Below are 20,374 nucleotides of genomic sequence, written 5' to 3'. Positions count from 1 at the left end.
TCAAAGGAGTACTGTATTGAAGCTTTTGAACTCTGATGTTGGAGAAAGTGCCTAGGAATACCATAGATAACTAAGAAAACAAACAACTGGATCATAAAATGAATCAATCCAGAGATTTCATTTAAGGCAAAATGACCAGGTTCAAATTATTATATTCTGGACATTTGTGAAGGCCCAATTCCCGTGAGGAGTCCAAAATGCTGGGAAAGGTGGGAAGGAAAAAGGAACAATAACCATCAGAAAGTTGGAAGGATTTAATGAGAGTAGTGATGGGAGATGTGAAGAACCAGGTGGACAACAGGTCATCCTGGAGAAGATCTATTTATATGGTCACTAAGAACCAACAAAGATGGCCCATAATTACTGTTGTTGTTACTAATTTAAGTTGCAATCTGCATTTCTGAGCAAAATTTTGGTCATTATGTAAAAGTTACTGTATTGGGCAAAAAATGAAGCCAGAGTCTAACCAAACTGTTCAGAATAGTGAAGTCAGTTCTAAAAGGAAGAAAGGTGGTACAGGTAATCCTCGACTCATGATCACAATTGAACCTAACACTTCTGTTGATAAATGAGACAGTTGTTAAGTGAATTTTGCCCCATTTTACAACCTTACTTGCTGAATTATTGAGTGAATCACTGTAATTGTTAAGTGAATCTTGCTTCCCCGTTGACTCTGCTTGTCAGAAAAGGTGATCCTGGCACTCTGTAATCGTCATGAGTCAGTTGCCAAGCATCTGAACTTTTGATCGCGTGACCATGGGGATGGTGCAATGGTAGCTAACTGTGAAAAATGGACCTTAGTCACTTTTTTCAGTGCCATTGTAACTTTGAATGGTCACTAAATAAACAACTGTAAGTCAAGGACTGTCTATAGGTGAGGCTGATCTAGGCTGACAAGGTTATGAATAAAGGGTAAGGCAACATGGTGAGACTATAAATACCATACATCAGATTTGTTCAAAGGTAGAAGCTGCATTTTCCCCAGGGCTCTTATTTAAACTGTGGACCTGCTTCCAGAAGATACTGTGATTGTTGCCGATTGGGATAGCTCTTGAAAAGTGATTAGATCAGCAGCGGGATCCTACCTGTTGCACTACTGGTCCGGTGATCATGCACCAGTCCAGTGATCATGCACCGGGCCGGTGATCACGTGCATGTTCACCTAACACACGCATGCAGCTTTCCCCACACCAGCTGAGGCCTGCAGCGCCAATCAGCTGAGAGGATAAAGAGGACAAAAGCACAGGGGCGGGTGGGAGAGCTGATCCTGCGCTTTTCTCTTCTTTATCCTCTCAGCTGATTGTTGGAGGCTTTTTTCCCTCCTCTCAGCTGGAGGCCTTTTCTATCGTACCAGTTCGGCTGAACTGGTCCGAACCGGTAGCATACCACCACTGGATTAGATACATTCATAGAAGATAAAGTTTTAATAGCTGTTAGTTATTATGATTATACATTAGACCTGCAGTGTGCTTCTGAATGCTGCTTGTTGAGAAAAAAGGACGAAAGAGCTATTTGTAGGGCTGTGGAAATGGCAAGGGAGTGCTTTGTTACTTTGATAAAGGTTCAGATGAAGCACCTTGCAAAACTGGTTCACAAAACAACACAGCCCCTTTGTTTCTAAGAGAAAAATGAAATTGTTGTGTTGTTGATGTTCTCCTAATTCTCTTTACCTCCTCCCCAGCTTTCTTTGACCTTTTCCCTCATGTCCAGAACGCCCTGTACTGCTTTCTATTCCAGAATAATAAATTCTAGAATACAATATATTGGCTCAGTAAGGGGCAGGGACATTCTGGCATATTTGGGGAATGTCACAGTGGAGACTGGAACGTTCTGGAATGAGACCATGAGGTTGTGTACATTCTGGTCTCAGCAAGCATGAAAATTAACTGATAGGATCATTGGTACTTCAAGATGGGCCTACATTAGAGATGGGCAACTATGTCTTTACTGCCATAGTCAGCTGCCTCAGGAATTCTGGGAGTTGAAGTCCACTAAAGTTGGATGGTTTAGGAATTCTGAGCATTTAAGTCCACAAGTCATAAAGTTGTTATAGTTGCCCACCCTGACTATCTCTGTGTGGTAGAATTTGATGCAAATGTCTGAAGGAACAATGGCCATGCAAATTTCTCCCTATAATAGCGTCACCACCTTTGAGCCAGTCTGGTGACTCAAAAGCTCTACTTGCTTCAAACACAGGTATTCCTTGACTTATGACTGTAACTGAGTCCAGAATTATGGTCCCAATTCATGCTGGTTTGGTAAGTGGATTACCACATTAGGTTTTGCAACCTTTTTACGGCAGGTATTAAATGAATCACTGTAGATCTTAAGCTAATGTAGCAGTTGTTAAACGTTGTTTCTTTTGACAGAAATAGGAAGCATATACTAGTTTCTAGCAACAAAAAGAGTCTAAATTAGAGTCAAATTAGACTCCTGCACAGTGCAAACGACTCCAAATGCCAGTCAGTTGCTAAGTGCCCAAAATGTGATTTTGTGATCACAGGGAGAGGGCCAGAACTTTGAATCTGGATCGCAAATAGCCCTGGAGAGATCAGTCGTAACTCCCAAAAATTGCTAAACAATTGGTTGTATTTTGAGAATTATCTGGACTCAATTTGGGCAGGTCACAATGCATATTTTCAAGTTGTAATGGCTATTAAGAACTTTGCTTGTTCTACAGATTTTGTTCGGTACATTACTTATTACCTGTTGTACTGTACATAGAAAGAGGGAAACACAGAGAATAGAATTCTTTATTGGCCAAGTGTGATTGTGTGTTCAATCACACTTGATATCCAATCACAGGATAGAGACTTCTCAATTAAAACAACAGTCACCCTGAAAACTGCTGATCTAAGACAACGATTCACATGATTGAAAATGTATATGGAAAAAATATTTTTTAAAAATCAATGAACTCAAAAATATTCCAAGATTTCTCTTACAACTATCTGGGGAAAAAGATAAGTGTTTTATTTTAGATTGTGTTCTTATCCATACTTGTTGATGGGATTGTATAATTAATATACAAGATTGTTCCTCAAACCTCGTCAATGTACCTTATCACATTGGGGTTATGTTGCTAAGTGCTCTAAGCATGTGGGTTTTTAAAACAAGGCTAACTGAAATTGCTGGTTTCTAAAGTCTTGCAATGTCCTGGAATTGCCAGCAGGGGGTGATATGGATCTAGTTTCAGGAGAAGCCCTGACTGAAGCCTATATACCTTTCTTTTCTCTCTCATTTTTAAAGGCTTCCTGTTTTCTTTACCCAGGAAATGAGAAGAGCAGATCTTCAATGGAAAGTTTTTGGTAGTTCGAAATGCTAAAAATAGCATTAAGGTATAAAAAAGGTGGGCACCAACCTTAACAGGGGAATGATGGGTCATTTCCTTTGTGTAAACTATTAGGATGACATTACAAGCTGTTTTATTTATCAGCACAATTGTTCAGAACGGTTAAGTACCAAGAATGAAAAAAAAAAGCTCTATGCATTGTAAGGACATTTCCTTTTTTATTGAAAGAAATCAACCTGTTTGGAAATGTGACATTTTTCCTGTCCGAAAGCAGCGGGACAGCCAAAACGGGACTGGTTGGCAGTGGGTGAAGGGTTCATTTATATGTCTTGAGAAAGCAGGGGAGGCAAAGTCGATTTTTTAAATTTTTTAAATTTTTTTATTTTGTCAAGTGATTGTAAGATAACAGCTATAAATATAAACATAGTTATGAATACATGAAATGGAAACATATAAGAAAAATAAAAAAGAAACAATAGGACAGGGATCGTAGGCACGTTGGTGCACTTATGCACGCCCCCTACAGATCTCTTAGGAAAGTGGTGAGGTCAATAGTAGACAGTCTAAGGTTAAAGTTTTTGGGGTTTGGGGAAGAGACCACAGAGTCAGGTAGAGTATTCCAGACATTGACCACTCTGTTGCTGAAGTCGTATTTCCTGCAATCAAGTTTGGTGTGGTTTACCTTGAGTTTGTATCTATTGTGTGCTCTTGTATTGTTATGGTTGAAGTATTCATTGACAGGTAGGACATTGCAATATATAATTTTATATACTATACTTCAGATTTAGGATCTTGAATGAGGAAAAGATCTCTGAATTAATTGCACTGAACTTAAATGAGCCAGAAATCTCGTGGTACAGGCAGTCCCTGACTTATAACATTTGGTGATCATTCAAAGTTACAACGCCACTGAAAAAAGTGACTTATGACTGTTTTTCACAGGGGTGGGATTCAACGGATGTAACAACCGGTTTGTGTGTTTTGCGCGCACGCAGCATTTGCAGCTCACCTTCTGCTGCATGCCCTGTGTGTAAGACACCTGACGCACAGCAATCAGCTGTGCCGCACGAAGCAGCTGAGCTGGAAAATAAAGCACAGACGGGAAGGGTGGGTGGCCCCAACAGCTGATCATCAGAGCAAACCAGTTCACTCCCAGCTGATCTTCAGAGCTACCGATTTGCCCGAAGCAGGCCAAACTGGTAGAATACCATCCCTGGTTTTTCACCCTTATGACCATTGCAGCATCCCCATGGTCACGTGAACTAAATTCAGGTGCTTGGCAACTGGTTCATATTTATGATGGTTGCAGTGTCTTGGGGTCATGTGATTTCCCCTTTGGTGACCTCCTGGCGAGCAAAGTCAAAGGGAAATGCAACAAACGATATGTTCAAAAGTGATGATATTTATGTAGTTACTTACCAAGCACATCTAAACCGTATTGAAGTAGCCAAAATACCTTTACAACCCCCAAGGCATTTCACAACTTTGGAGCATCTCCCCCCCAACATCTGGAAATTGAAAGCTGAAAAACTGGACACTGAAATCAATCCTGCTAATAATTTAACAACTGCAGTGATTCACTTAATAATTGTGTCAACTATAAAATGTGTTTACAAAATTTCTTCAAAGACTGATTAGATGGCTGAAGCTTCTGCCGTGAAAAAATCTAATTGGAGAGCATGATTGATGACTCTTGGCTATGGATGTTTTTCGTTGGATGATACACCCAGAGGGGTGGGGGGGAAAGCAGGATCAAGGGTGACAGTGAATTATATATCCCAGTGTTGGCTACACCCAGGTTAGTGCCGGAAGTAGAAGATTGACTTCAAATAAATCTTCTTTAGTTTTGGGAGTGTGGCTCGAGGCTCATGATTGAATTGGAATAACCGCCGGAACCCTAACAAACTGTAGCAAGAAAGGTCATAAAATGGAACAAAATTCACTTAACCATTGTCTCGCTTAGCAACAGAAAGTTTGGGCTGAATTGTGGTCGTACGTCCAGGATTACATGCGCTGATAAAGTCATGCACCTTATGCCAATTTTGAAATGACTTCAGCCGAGGTCATTATTCTTGCTTCATATTTTAGTTGCCACTCTTTTGGGGAGGAGGTAAAGTTAGAAAGGACTGGAATGCGATGCCTGAGTCCAGAATTCTGGGAATTGAAGTCCACAAGTCTTAAAGTTGCCAAGGTTGGAGACCCCTGCACTAGAGAAAACATCCACCAGGTGCAGCGTGTGAACCAAAGTCATGGCAGGGAACATCTGCTGAGACCAAGGAAGGAGCTACTGCTGGACTAATTGGTTAATGTGACCCAGAACACCCAAGGGAGCTGGGAAGTTTCTATTCTTCTTATTGCTCAGAAACGTGGCAGTTACCCAGAGCTAGCTTCAACTTTCTAAGTGCCGATATGATGTACTTGATAAAAGGTCATCCAAGCCTGAATGGAGCTTCCAAATCATGATTCAATTGAGTTCATTGCTCAGAATTATGATACCTTATACATCAGCTGGCGGTGGAGAGGAGAGGGGTGGCAGTCAAAATGGTGTCACTATAGATGCTATGTATAATAAACTCTGCCTGTTATTTTTTTTAACGTATGTTGCATATGAAAAAGGGGCAGAATTTCAATTGGATTGGATTGTTTTATTTTTATTTCTTTTACCTTATTCTATAAACAACCCCCGAGCCTTCAAAAGTTATTAGCTTGCAAAAACTAGTGTCAGCTTTGGAAGCCATATTCCACACTGCCTGAGAAAGTGGGAGGGGGATGATTTCAATCGAGTAGTTCTAAGTAGGCAAAATAAAATTCTTTTCTTAGTTCAAGGTTATTATGTGTGGCGCAGGAGGAAAAAAGGATCTTACACTGGGACAGATCGTGATTGGTCCATGTGATGTGATGATGGGAAAAAAATGGTATGGATTGTAGTTTGGGACATTATGGGAAGTCTGGAAAATTTTTCATTTCAAGATTCCACAGGTGTGCCAGGTGCTATTCTAATAAAGATACTTTTGAGATTATGCTTGTCTCGGAGTTACTGATTGGAATGGAGGTTTCCTGGAATGCTGACAACTAGAGTATCAGAACAGGATGGTCTTCAAAGAGGCTGGTGGCATGAGTTTCCACAGTGGGGCAGAGAATCAGAATGGGATTCAATGAGAATGAGAATGGGATTGAATGAGAATCATTCAAGATTTCCATCAATCATTTTTGTCAAGCTCTCAACTTACGTTCATTGAACTTGAGAATGTTTTTTTTTAAGTTTGCTTTAAAAGATTGCAGCTTGTAAAACAGGTTCCTGTGTGCATTTTGTGTTTGCAATGTTGCCTGATGCATTCGGGTTCCCACAAATTTCCTAAATTTTTTTTCAATAGGATAGTTTGATAAATGCCTACTTTTCTAGAGATTGGCAAATTGCACTGGAAGTCTCACTCTCGTGAGATGGGTGCTATGTAAGATACGGGGAGGAGGGAGGAGGAGAGAGAGGGAGGTGGATGATAGATAAAAGATAGATAAGAGGGAGAAAAGCAAACAGATGACAGATAGATAGATGATAGGTAGATAAAAGATAGGTAGGTAGGTAGGTAGGTAGGTAGATAGACAGACAGACAGACAGACAGACAGACAGACAGATGGCAGGCAGCCAGACAGATATGCTAGACAATCCATTAAGAAAGCTGATGCTGGTGTAATTAATGTTGGTGCTGTTAAAAACTCAGAATACAGTGTAGGTAAGTAGGCCGATCTATAGCAGGCAAGTCATGGTTGCATCCTTCAAATTCAGATTATCTCAGGTTACAAACAAACGTTTATTTTATTTTTTGACTTTCTTTAAGTAAAAACTTTCTTCAAGGGAAACTTGCATTTATTTGGTGACTAGTACCACCTACATGTATTTTTCTTGGCCATAATATAGAAACAAGATTTTTCATTTCCTCCTCTCAAGATGATGTTTTTTTTTTTTTTTTTAGATTTCCTGGTGGGATTTCTTGGTGGTCTCTGAACTGAATATTAACTAGGTCGGACCCAACTTTAGACTTTCTGACATCCGATTAATCAGATTGTTTAATTAACTGGTGGGATCAACCAGAAAAGCAGATTTTAGTCGCCGATGAATGACGCCTGTATTTTAAAAGTTATATTTTGTTTCCAATTATAGGAAACATAAGAGAAAATATAAAAATGAATAAAATATGAAAATAAAAATATGGACAAAATACCTAAATATATCAATGAGTGAAAAAAAAATCAAACTATAGACTAACTTACATTTCTTTGAATGTTTTAACAACAGAATCAGTTTTTAAAATTAATTAACTTACAAAGTTATTTCATTAGTTATATATTCTTTATTTCACTGACTATTCTAAGCATGATATTGAACAGCCATTTGTCTGGAATGGTATAGGGTCTCTTGTTTGAGCGGGTGGTTAGACTAGAACAGGGTTGTCAAACTCAAGGCCCATGGGCTTGATCCGGCCTGTGGGGTGCTTAGATTTGGCCCACGGGGCTGCCCTGGAAATAGCGAAGGACTGGTCCGCAGTGCCTCTGCCAGTGAAAACAGAACTCGGGAGAGCCATGCTTGGCCTTCCCAGGCTCCATTTTCATTGGCAAGGACTGCAGGAGGCCATTGCAACTGAAAACAGAGTTTGGGAAGGCCGCGTGCAGGTTGCAGGATGTCGAGCTGGCTATGCCCACCCTGACCATGCCCACCCCAGCCATACCCACACACCCCATGGTCAAACACAAACCGGATATGACCCTCAATGAAATCAAGTTTGACACCCCTGGACTAGATGATCTTTAAGGTCCCTTTTAACTTTATTATTTGGGTGTTTGTCATGCCCCTGTTGGAATCTGATTCCAAGTGGGAGGTCGAGCAGCTGACAGGGAGTGGGAGTGTGGCTCCGGAGGCTGTGGAAGAAACTGGGAAAGGGCATAGTCTGGCTGAACCTTCAGAGGAAGACCCAGGGCCACCTCCTCTTCATCCTAAGGCACACAGGGAGGAACGGAGAAGGGAGCAACGTGAGTTATGTGGGTTACGGGGGAGAAAAGGGCCCTGATTCCCTTCATTAGCTGCAGCTGGGAAAACAGGATTTAAAAGGGGCGTTTGTCCACAGCACCTTTCTGGAAACAAACTGTGAATTATCTTTGTTTGTCAAGCCTTATCTGGGTTCTGGCATCCTCCCAACTGTGTGTGTTTCATTATCTTTTGGAAGTTTGCAATTCCTTATCCGGCCCTGTCTCATTAATTGCTGCAGCGTGGTTTGTGTTGGTTTTTATTTATAATCTATGTGTACTTTGGGTTCGGACAGAATTTCTTCCCTTTAAAAACTGTTCTTGGGAGAGTTTTTTTTTTCCAGCCAATGGTAACTGGATATTGGGGCAAAGTTGGAGGCATTAAAGGGGGTTTATCTACTTTTGTGGCTTTGTTGCTTTTGTGCCACACCCTGGGTCATTACAGTATTCTGAGATCACCTTCAAATTATTCTATATCTGTGAAATGGATCTTTCTTTTGCCTATTTTGTTTTAGTACCAATTGTGAATGCCGCCTCTAAGTCAACAACATACTATTTGTGTGGTTCTTTGGGATGTGTATGAGAAATTTTGCTGTTTCTTTAACCTGCTGCGCATTCATGTCAGTCTTCCTTGTCTCAGTGGTCTTAATATCAGATTGAATGGGTAAACAATTGCTCCAGACTCACTTTTTCCAATCCGCTCATATTTTTATGTACTTTTGATGATTGCACAGCTGATATCTAGAGCTTATTATGACTCATTCTGCTTTTGCAACAGAGGGGAATGGGGAGATGATGGTAAATAGTCCAAACATTTCTGAGGCCTGAATACTGTGCTTTGATTCTTGTAAAGATCTGATAAAAATGTGCCTTCTTGTAGCCAAATGGCTGGGAAGACATCCAAAAGATTAAGATAATCAGAAGTTTAAATAATGGGGAGTGCTTGTGTACATAGAATTGCACTGTTGTGGGCAACAGATTCTGAAAGCGGAGGTATACCCAAGAACAGCCTGTGTACAGCCATAAATGCACAATTCAATCCCTGTGCCGTGCATTCATTTTGGCATTTAGTTTAGTTTAGTTTACTTTATTGTCATTGCATCTCCTATAATGAAATTAAATACCATCTTCAGTGTACATTATGACTATAAAAATAAACACAAACACACATCCATCATATTCTACACATTGAATTGAACACCCCTAATATTGCATTAATATTGCACTATACCAGTGGTGGCTAACCTTTTTGGGCTCCTGTGCCAATAATTGCCTGCACGTTTGTGTGCCAGCACCCAGCAGGCAATGTGTGCGGGTCTCCCCAACACCCACTGTGCATGCATGAGCGACCCCCCCCATGCGCTGCACGCTTCTGCACATGCATGCACATCTCCCACGCATCCCTACCTCCCACACATGTGCGCCAGATACCCAACAATCAGCTGTCGGGCGTGCGGCATGCATGGTTGCGCAGTAGACCTGCTTTGCGTGCCACCGTGCCATAGGTTCGCCATCACGGCACTATACAGTAGAATTCAACAGAGCTACTGCCCTGGGATAGAAGCTATTTTTCAGCCTATTTGTCCTTGTTTTTATTTTGTACCGTCTGCCAGAGGGTAATAGTTCAAAAAAAGAGTTCCCAGGATGAGATGGATCTTTGAGAATATTTTGAACTTTCTTAAGGCAGCGGGAACTATAAAGCTCTTCCAAAGAGGGGAGAGGGCAATCAATGATCCCCTGAGCAATGATGTTAACTCTCTGGAGTGCTTTCCTATCTGCCACTGTGCAACTGGCAAACCATACACAGATGCAGTAAGTTAAGATACTCTCTATGGTGCAGCGGTAGAAGGTCACCAGCAGTTTTTCATTCAGTTGTTGCTTCTTGAGAAGTCTCATGTAGTATAATGTCTGCTGGGCTCTTTTGACCAGGGCTGCAATGTGAGTGCCCCAGGCCAGGTCCTCAAACACATTTGAATTAAAGCTGCATTTACTTTTAGATGGAATACTTTCTGATGAAACAGCCAATATAGCTTCAACCACAATCCTGTACAATAACCTTAATCTCTTCAAAACAAAATACTGGGAGATCATATATTACAGTAGTCCTAGACTTATGGCTACAATTCAGCCCAAAATTTCTGTTGCTAAGGAAGACCTAGGTGAAGTAAATGTTGCTCCATTTTACAACCTTTCTTGCTACAGTTGTTAAGTGAACAGCATTATTAGTAACACAGTTATTACATTATTACTTAGCACAGTTAAGTGAATTTGATTTTCTCATTGACTTTTCTTGCCAGAAGTTGCAAAAGGTAATCACACGACCCCAGGGCACTGCAATCGTCATACATATGAGTCAACTTCCAAGTGTCTGAATGCTGATCACATGACCACAGGATTGTTGCAATGGTTGTAAGCGTGAAAAACGGTCATGTCACTTCAGAGAAAACCTGTAGCCACCATTCAACCTTATCCCAAATGCATTTTCCTTTCCCACCAATACTAGATGTTTCTGCAATTAAATTAACTGAGCAAGCAACCGAAAAGACATTTGCAGAAGACCAGCTAAGTTAAAGAAAGCTTAAGAAGAACTGAAGCTAGACAAAAGTCAGGAGGAAAAAAAAAAGTAAATTACCTGGGACTTTGTTTGCTTGGATCAAAAAAGCACAGCCTTTCTGTTTCATATAATGTTTTGTATCCAGCTAAGGTGTGTATCTATCAGCTCTGAAAAAGATTTGCAAAACCATTTTTGAGAAAGTGTAACCTCTGACCCAGTGATAAGGTCAAATGTTACAACCTTGCTTTCTGTTTCATATTACATGCTATTTACTTTTCTACACATGTCTGGACTAACTGACCACCACTCTCACAAATTTCTTGTGCAGCAGGGATATAGTACCTGTTCCTAGTATTCTATTTCAGCAGGATGGAATTACAGCAAGAAGATACTAATCCTAAATTACTAGAATACAAATTGTGCTCTGATGGAAACATGGCCCTCAAAAGAGGCTCTCAACCCTAGACCCTTGAAAAACATCCATCAGACTGAAGATCGGTCAACAGATGAACTCTTGAAAGATTGCAAAATTTCTGAGATTTCAACTATTCTCAATTTAAGTCTAATGATTCTAGGAGGGGGAGGAATCTCACATAAGGTATTTTTAACAGGTAGTTTGATTTCTTTATTTGCTTGTGTTTCAATCTGTTTGGCGGGCAGCATCAGATAATGGTCTCTGGTGCCTTAAAAGGTTGTCAACTCCTGTAACAATACAATGTGGTTTTCACCATGGATTGGTAGAAAAGGTGTATGATTAAAACACAAGAATTATTTAGTTCGATAATAGGTATCTTCTACCAATGATAATGGTATGAATGCCTAGCCTGGAAAACAATACAATTTTCAGAAGTTATGAAGTGCCTTGAAGACTGGGTCTTATACTGAATGGTAACCATCCAACAATGAGCATCATCTGGCAGGAGAACAGATTACCTTCCTTCCCTGCATCCCACTCTACATTTGTCAGGATTCCAACGATCGCTCTAATTCATGAGCCTTGAGCCAAACTTCAAAAAACTTCAAATAACTCATTAGGAGCAACATATTGGCATGACCTGGATGTAGCTGATTCTGAGACACGTTAATTCACTGTCCCCCTTGACCCTGGTTTTCCTCCATCCCTCTGGGTGTATCATAATTCATATTCTCCAACAAAACACATCTATAGCCAAGAGTCATCGATCATGTTCTCCAATTGGAGTTTTGTGCAGCAGGAACTCTAGTCGGTTAATATAATCTTTGCAAGGTATGCATGGAATAAAATAAACTATAAAATAAAACGGGCATAGAAAATGTTTTTACTATTCATAAAAGTAGACTGAGGGAAGCTATAAGGGTGGGAAGAATGGAGACAAGGAGGAATGAAAAAGAACCATGGATGTAGATAGCGCAATGCCATAATCGCATACAGTAAAGCCAAATATTTAATTCACCACTGGATCTTTCATGCATACAATATGGTTATTCAAATCATAGGTTCATAATTTGTCTCAATATTTGCTTATCTCAAGTAGGATGTATTTGCAGAGGGCTTTTTCCTCCCTGGTGAGTAACTGCACCATGCATCCAAACTTTTTCTTTTTTTTTTAAAGTAAAGAGTGCATCTTCAAATTCTTTTTTAAATTTAATGTCACTTTCTGGGCACAGGATGTTTTGATCCCTCAATCCTTTTTTTTTTTTTTTTTGGCACTACCACTAAACTAACACCTCAGCTTTTTGGAAATGTACTGGGGATGAAACTGCCAGAATTTCCACTAAAAATGACTGACCGTGCAGTCCAATAATATCCATAATTCCCCAATGATTCGAATTAATTGGTTAATGTTCTGCTGGTTTCATTTGTGTGGCTTTTAAAGGTATTTATTACTTTTTATTCTAAGCAATGAAAAATCAAACAATGCATGGGTGTATGCATCATATACATCATTACACAGCTATTCTACTTTTCCTAGCTAAAATGCAAGTGCCGGGAAACATTACAGTATAAAGAAAAACTATTATCTGAATCATCCTGTAAAATTTGATACTTTAGTAAGGAGGATTGTACAGTAAAAGAATTGTCTGACAGCCCTCCAAATTCTCCCTTCTTCAAAATAAATTCGGGGTAGCATTGCATATTGCAAAAAATATGATCACTAAAAATGGCAACAGGTTATGGACCTTTCAGTTCAAGAATATTTCACTCAGCTATTCCTTCCTTTAGGCATCACTCCAGTGTCTGCTTTTGTATTACTGGAAGGAAAATAAAAATATGCTGTATGCTGTCTTTGTTAAATAAATGTTTCCAAAAAACAAGAGGAAAAATTGAAACATTTATTTATTTATTTATTGAATGTATATTGCCACCTACTCGCCCATGGTAACTCAAGGCGCCTTACAGAATATAAAACCACATTTAAATCAATAAAAAGAATGAAAAAAATTAATAAAGTACAATATAACAAAATCACCCCCTCCTCCCACCCACCTCTGGTAACAGCAGATCAAACGAGCCATTTATTGGGCTCCATCTCACTCTGGGTTCCCCAGACCTGCTGGCAGAACCAGGTCTTCAGTGCCTTCTGGAAAAGAATTAGAGTGGGGGGCCATTCTAATCTCTGAGGGAATGTTGTTCCAGAGAGAGGGAGCCACCACGGAGAAGGCCCTTCTTCTGGGTCCCGCCAGGTGTATCTCCATCAGGGATTGAACCCACAACATTCCCTGCCTCCTCATTCTGATGGGTTGGGTAGGTGTGACCAGCAAGAGACAGTCCCTCAGATAACCCAGTCCCAAGCCATGAAGGGCTTTAAAACTGACAACCAGCACCTTGAATTGCACCTGGAAGCAAATTGGCAACCAATGCAGCTCCTGCAAGAGGTGATATATGTGCAGACCGGAGTCTGTACAAAACCATGCGGGCCACTGCATTTTGCACCAACTGGAGCTTCCAGGTGCTGTTCAAGGGCAGCCTCATGTAGAACATGTTACAACAGTCAATAAGGAAAGTGACTAGGCTAGGGTATGAGTGACCGTGAGTAGGGACTGTTGATCCAGGAAAGGACATAATTGGTGCACAACTCGCAGTTGTGCAAAGGCCCTCCTGACCACAACCACCACCTGCTCTTCAAGCAGGAGTTGTGAGTCCAGGAAAACCCGTAGAATATGCACAGGTCTGTTTGGGGCAGTGCCACCTCATCCAAGACCAAAGGTGGCAATTCTCCCTGAGCCAAAGAACCCCAAACCCAGAGCCACTTGGTCTTATATAACTCATTTAGATGGAGTTGGGCTTGTAGTAATTAGGTGGACATTTCTCTGTAGTTTTCTTAACAAAAACATTTACATGGTGTTTTTACATTTTTCCAGATTAGCTAAAGCACTGGAATTTATTTATAGTTTCCCACCCAAGTACTAGCTGGATCTGAGCCTCTTCAGCTTTTTTTTTCTTTTTTTGAGATTTATTTATTTTGATTTATTTTGATTTGTCAATCGCATATACATAGTTATGAATACATGAAATATATATATATATATATACATACATACATACATACACATACACATTTAAGAAAAATATATGTACATATAAGAAAAATAAAAGAAACAATAGGACAGGGATGACAGGCACGTTGGTGCACTTATGCACGCCCCCTACAGACCTCTTAGGAAAGGGGTGAGGTCAATAGTAGACAGTCTAAGGTTAAAGTTTTTGGGGTTTGGGGAAGAAACCACAGAGTCAGGTAGAGTATTCCAGACATTGACCACTTGGTTGCTGAAGTCGTATTTCCTGCAATCAAGTTTGGTGCGGTTAACCTTGAGCTTGCATCTATTGTGTACTCTTGTGTTGTTATGGTTGAAGCTGAAGTATTTTCATTGACAGGTATGTCATTGCAATGTATGATTTTATATACCATACTTAGATCGGACCGAAGACAGCATAGTTCAAGGTTTTCTAAGTCTAGAATTTCAAGTCTGGTGGCATAAGGTATTCTACGAGTTGAGGAGTGGAGAACTCTTCTTGTGAAATATTCCTGGACTTTCTCGACTGTGCTAATATCAGATACGTAATGTGGGTTCCAGACTGATGAGCTGTATTCGAGTATTGGTCTAGCAAATGTTTTGTATGCTCTAGTTAGTAGTGTGATATTACCAGAGAAAAAGCTACATAGGATTAGGTTAACAACTCTTAATGCCTTTTTGGCTATGTAGTTACAGTGGGCTCTAGCACTTAGATCATTAGAGATGAGTATTCTAAGGTCCTTTACAGAGCTTGGATCATCAACAAGGTCTTGACTATTCAGCTTGTATTTTATTTTCCGTTTTTTTTTTTTTTGCCAATATGTAAGACAGAGCATTTATTTGTTGAGATTTGAAGTTGCCATTTGTTTGACCATTCTGATACATAGTCAAGATCTTTTTGAAGGGTAGCAGTATTGTCTGTGGTATTGAACAGCTTTACATCATCAGCAAAGAGAACGCAGTTGCTCTTAATATGATCACAGAGGTCAAGTTGATTAGGTACTGCCACCTGCTGTGACAACTTGTGTACAAGACTGCTTTTTGTACGGTGCTTGCAGAAAGCTGCATTTTAAAAGCTTTTCTTTTGGTCTTTGGAATGTAAAATGCAATATTATAAGAGTTCCGATTTGAGCTGGAGCAAAGCAGCTCAATCATTTTGTGGAGTCTGTCCAACATGCACTGAGAATTTGATGACTGTACAGTAGGATGGTGGACCGTGCTGATATTCTGCAAATTTCTGTTTGTGTGTGGTGGTCTTTCTACCTCCCTCCCACAAGTGAAAATTCTTCATGTTCTTGTTTAAATGAAAATTGGCACCGCCAAAAATTAACAAGCATGCTCTGCTAGAGAGAAGTTTCCTGAAGATGGGCTCCTACACGAGTCTGAAAGCTCAGAAAACTAAACCTCTGGTCCCAGTGATTGACCCAGATTGGATCCTGCACTAATAAAAAAAACCCATAGAATCTATACATCCCTTTCCCTATTCAGGTCCTCCCTCTTTGTCAGGAATAAGAATTTTGAAGTAAATTTAATCCAGACCATTTCTTTATTAATTTATTAATCCAGACCATTTCTTTACTCTACTCTACTCTACTCTACTCTACTCTACTCTACTCTACTCTACTCTATTCTTTTCTGCTTAATAGTTCCTAGTTTGTCTGGCAGCAGCCCTTGCCATAGACAAAAAAACTTGTACATTACCTATTATCTTCTAAGCCCTTAAATGGAGACATCAAGAATCCAGATGTCAGCTTATAGGATTGACCAGGCAAGGAAGCCAAGGTCATGAAAAATTACTATTATTTTATAGTATAATATAGGTTATAGGAACAGTAGCAAGAGTATAATGTGTTTCCCCCCACTCCTCACTTTTATCTTCATGTGAATTAGGGAGAGGCTGTCTGAAGCATTTTTTAAAGTTAATTTCTTGGAACAGCCTTAAGATATTCTTGTGTGATCACTGCCTTAGTAATGGATCTTCCTGCTGTCATGCAAGGCCATTCTCTATGCCCTTTACACTAAATGGAGACCTTCTTTAGTAACAATTAGCCAAAGTTCCTTCTTCAATGTTTTTAAGCAAATGGAACAGAAACAGGAATGGAAATAATTGCTGATGAAAAGAGGTCTTCCGAAGATCCATTTGCCTTGAGCTAGTCAGCTGTTTTTCTAATTTTCAATTCCCCCTTTTAACTTGCCATTGAAAAAGCAATGCACTGTCAATCATTAATGTCACACCTGAATTTGTAAGAGATTAGTGAAAACGTCATTACACTCCAGAAGGCCAGAGTACTTTCACACAGTGAATCAGAGGATGGAGGCTCCCTGCCCATGTGAGCTTAGTTTTCGGAAGACTCAAATACAGCGGTATTGTTGTAATGTAAAATTAATGCAAACTGTGGGTATAAATTTCAAAATTGAGATAGAAATTGAAAAAAGTGACATTACCACCTAATTATATATGTGTTTCCATGGAATTAAGCCCCACGGAGTTCAGCAAGATTAATTAATCCATTAATTAATGATGCATTAAGATGCAACTCTGGAATAATAGGCAAAAAATAAAAAAAAATCACATACCGTAGTTTAAACTAGGGATGCAATGAATTTTATCTTATCTGCTTTTTAAATCAAACTGATCTACGTTGCATTTCCAGATCAAAATACAATTAACATCTGAGGTGTGCATATTTTGATTGGCCCAGGTAACAGAAAGTTTGCACTTTCTCAGTAATTTCCACCAGGGGATACACTGATACAGAAGTAAATTTGGGTGGGGAGGAGGCTCCAGGGTGGCCAGTGTAATTGATAACTTGTTCCATGCACCCATGTTCACTTAATAACTCATTTTTGTATAGGAACTCACTGCAACTGTAATCATCTTTCTGTAATTTGCTCGCTGGATTCTAAAGCAAATACTAAGTTCCTAAAAAAGCCCGCTATTGGCTTAGTTATAGAAGAGAAGACATGTTCTGAATCAATGGTTCAGAATGGCCTCTTGAAGTTGGAGTCTTCCTCAGTTCACTCTCTGGTCTGCCTGGCAGATTCCCATGAAAAGGGTTAACATATCTTTATTCTGTCAAGTTCCTCTATCTATCACAATGATTCTCATATTGTACTAGCCTTTTCCATATTAAACCCAAACTTTAATTTGACACTGGTTATACTAAAGTTAAAAATGCCTCACTCACAGCAGTAAATGCCTTTTGAATTACAGTAATAATCTCCCAGAAATGCTCCCATCATTTCTTCAGCAAAAACAAAAAACAAAACTTCAAAACCATTCTAAATCACAGAAAAGGGCCTATGAGAGAGGAATAGGAGAGCTTCAACTCAAGAAACCTCCTTGATTCTGGAACTTATTTATTATCTCCCTTAATGAGAGAGGCTGTGGTTTGATCTTCCAGATACTACCAGAACTAGAAGAGAACTACAGTATTTCCAAACTATTTTTACAATGGCATATTAGGCAATCCAGCTCCTATGTACACATCAGAAGTCAAGGATTTTATCTCACAACTAAAATACAAATCTCAGAAGAATATTTTATCTTCCATGGAATTACTAAGGGAGAACAAGGATTAGGACGCTAATATTAACAACTCAACATGTTTTCCTAGTGATGGGAGCAATGCTATTGTCATCCCATTCCACAAAAACAAAGGATTACAGATTACAGATTACCAGAGTTGGAAGGGACCTATAGGTCATCTAGTCCAACCCCCAGCCCAATGTTGTAGCCCGGAGGCAGCTAAGAGAGCTGGCAGCAGAGTTGGACGGTAGTGAGGAGGTTGGGGAGGAACCTAGACCAGTCTTGGAGGCTGAGGAGGGCTTGGACGAGGGCTCTACATCAGAGGCAGGGATGTGGCCAGGGTAGGCTGGCAGTCATCAGCTGCCTTCAGACTCAGACAGCAGTGAGGTGGGGGAGTTTCTGGAACCTGTTTCCAGCTTGTGCATGTGCAGGTCAACCAGAAGACAAGAACATTTGAGAAGGCAGAGTCGACTCAGCAGTAAGTCACCTAGAAGATGATTGGCCCCTCCCATAGGAAATAAGAGGCATGAATGGGACATGAGCTTTTGCAGGAACCAATTAGTTCACCTGGTCAATTCAAGCTTTGAAAAGTTCCATTTGACTCTGTCTCAAGTTTGGCCTTGTACTGTGTTTGGCAATTAGTTCTCTGGCAGCATTCCAAGTGTGATAAGGTGGGTGTTTATAAACATTCCCTTGAAAGACTGTTTGTGAAACCTTGCAGGCTGTGAATGAACGTAATTCACAGCCGTGGAAAAAAAAGAGCTTTTGCCAAGACTAAGATTGTGTTTTATGCTTTCTAAGGAAGCCTAGGTCAGAACACCCAAGCAGGAGACTCTACACCATTTCTGACAAATGGCAGTCCAATCTCTTCTTGAAAATCTCAAGTGATGAAGCTCCCACAACTTCCGAAGGTAGGCTGTTCCATTGGTTGATTGTTCTCACTGTCAGAAAATTTCTCCTTATTTCCAGGTTGAATCTCTCCTTGTTCAGTTTCCTTGTCTAGCCTACAGATGCTTTGGAAATAGCTTGACTTCTTCCTCTCTGTGGCAGCTCCTCAAATATTGAAACATTGCTATCATGTCTTCCCTGGTCCTTCTCTTCACTAGGCTAGCCATGTCCAGTTCCTGTAACCGTTCTTCATATGTTTTAGTGTCCACTCCCTTAATCATCCTGATTGCTCTTCTCTGCACTTTTTCTAGAGTCTCAGCATCTTTTTAATAGTGTGGTGACCAAAACTGGATGCAGTACTCTAGGTGTAGTCTTACTAAGGCTTTATAGAGTGGTATTAGGAGATTCTGCTAATTAAAGATCCATTAGCTTGTCTAATACAGTCAGCAAGATATATACTAAATATCTTTACTGAAATCTATTGGATGAGATTGAAAGTGAAACTATTGAGGAATAGGCAATTTCAAAGTGGACCAATCTATTCTTAACTACTAAGTGGCCCTCTACAATTTAACCACAAAATACTTTTCCTAGCCTAGAGATTCTTTCCTCAAGGCCTTTGTTGATTTGGAGTCACCTTTTGATTTAATCTCAAGGCAATATGGTGGACAAACTAATGGGATCCTAAGTAGAAAAAAATGACTTCTTCCTCATTAAGTCCCTTCATTCCACACCAGAATGATGGTCTGATGTTCCTCACAGGGACAGCTCTTTGGAGTTATTACCACTCAGAAAGGGGTGAGGCGTAGATGTGTTCTAGTTCCTGTACTTTTAAATTTATATATTAATTTGGTAATTCAGACCCTGTCAGTCATCACACATCCCCAGGGGTGGCATGCAAATATTCTTACTACTGGTTCTGTGGGCATGGTTAAGTGGGAGTGGCTAGGTGGGCATGGCCATGTGACTGGGGGGGGGGCATGGCTTCTTTTTTGGCAGCACTCCCCTGCCCTCCATTTTTTGGCCTCCTGGGCCTCAGGGAAACCTCCTGGGGGGCACTTTTGCTCCCAGGAAGCTTCCCTGAGGCCCAGGAAGGCAAAGAAAATGGAGTGGGGAGCGGTAGGTGGAGAGGGGCAGGGCCAGTCAGGGGCACAATTTGCCGGTTCTCGAAACTGGGCAGAATTGTAACAACTGGTTCTATAGAACCAGTCCGAACCGGTAGAATCCCACCCCTGCACATCACCCTCCTCTATTAGCGAATAAAGTTGTTCCAGCTCTTTTCTGTGTACACAATGTTGTAATCATGTCCATCTATTGGGAAGGGCACTGAGGGCTTTGGCCATTTTCTCTCCTTAGTGGAAAAACTAGTAATATATCAGAAAAATACATAGTATTTGCATGAAACTGTCACAATAATCATAATTGCGAAACTAATAAGGATATTATTACATGGTCTTCATAACAAAGATCATCTCTCAACATTTCTATACTTCCAAGTCTGATATTCCTGAAGCCATTCATTCTCATTTATTTGAGGTATCTATGCAGTTCCAAGATATATTTAGAGATGGATTTGGTTTTCGCAAACACTAAAGCT

At 40.2% G+C, this 20,374-nt stretch overlaps 1 protein-coding gene across 5 annotated transcripts in view; it reads right to left on the bottom strand.

Annotated features, from left to right (window-relative positions):
* The window catches only part of NFATC2 (nuclear factor of activated T cells 2), a 191,062-nt gene that overhangs the window by 9,191 nt on the left and 161,497 nt on the right, over positions 1-20,374 (bottom strand). The window contains exon 10 of one of the 5 annotated variants that reach the window (XM_087928992.1): positions 10,944-11,032. The exons of the other annotated variants lie outside the window; for them this stretch is intronic. Within the exon in view, the coding sequence (XP_087785118.1) occupies positions 10,989-11,032 (44 nt within the window). The 3' untranslated portion in view covers positions 10,944-10,988. The remainder of the gene's footprint in view (positions 1-10,943; positions 11,033-20,374) is intronic. 5 annotated transcript variants of the gene reach the window in all.

This window comes from Pseudonaja textilis, chromosome 3 (genome assembly GCF_049901715.1).
Source record: "Pseudonaja textilis isolate UNSWEBS1 chromosome 3, rPseTex1.2, whole genome shotgun sequence".
In the NCBI taxonomy this organism is placed as follows: domain Eukaryota; kingdom Metazoa; phylum Chordata; class Lepidosauria; order Squamata; family Elapidae; genus Pseudonaja; species Pseudonaja textilis.
The sequence above is the reverse complement of the archived record's forward strand: the minus strand, read 5'-3'. Positions and strand labels throughout refer to the sequence as shown.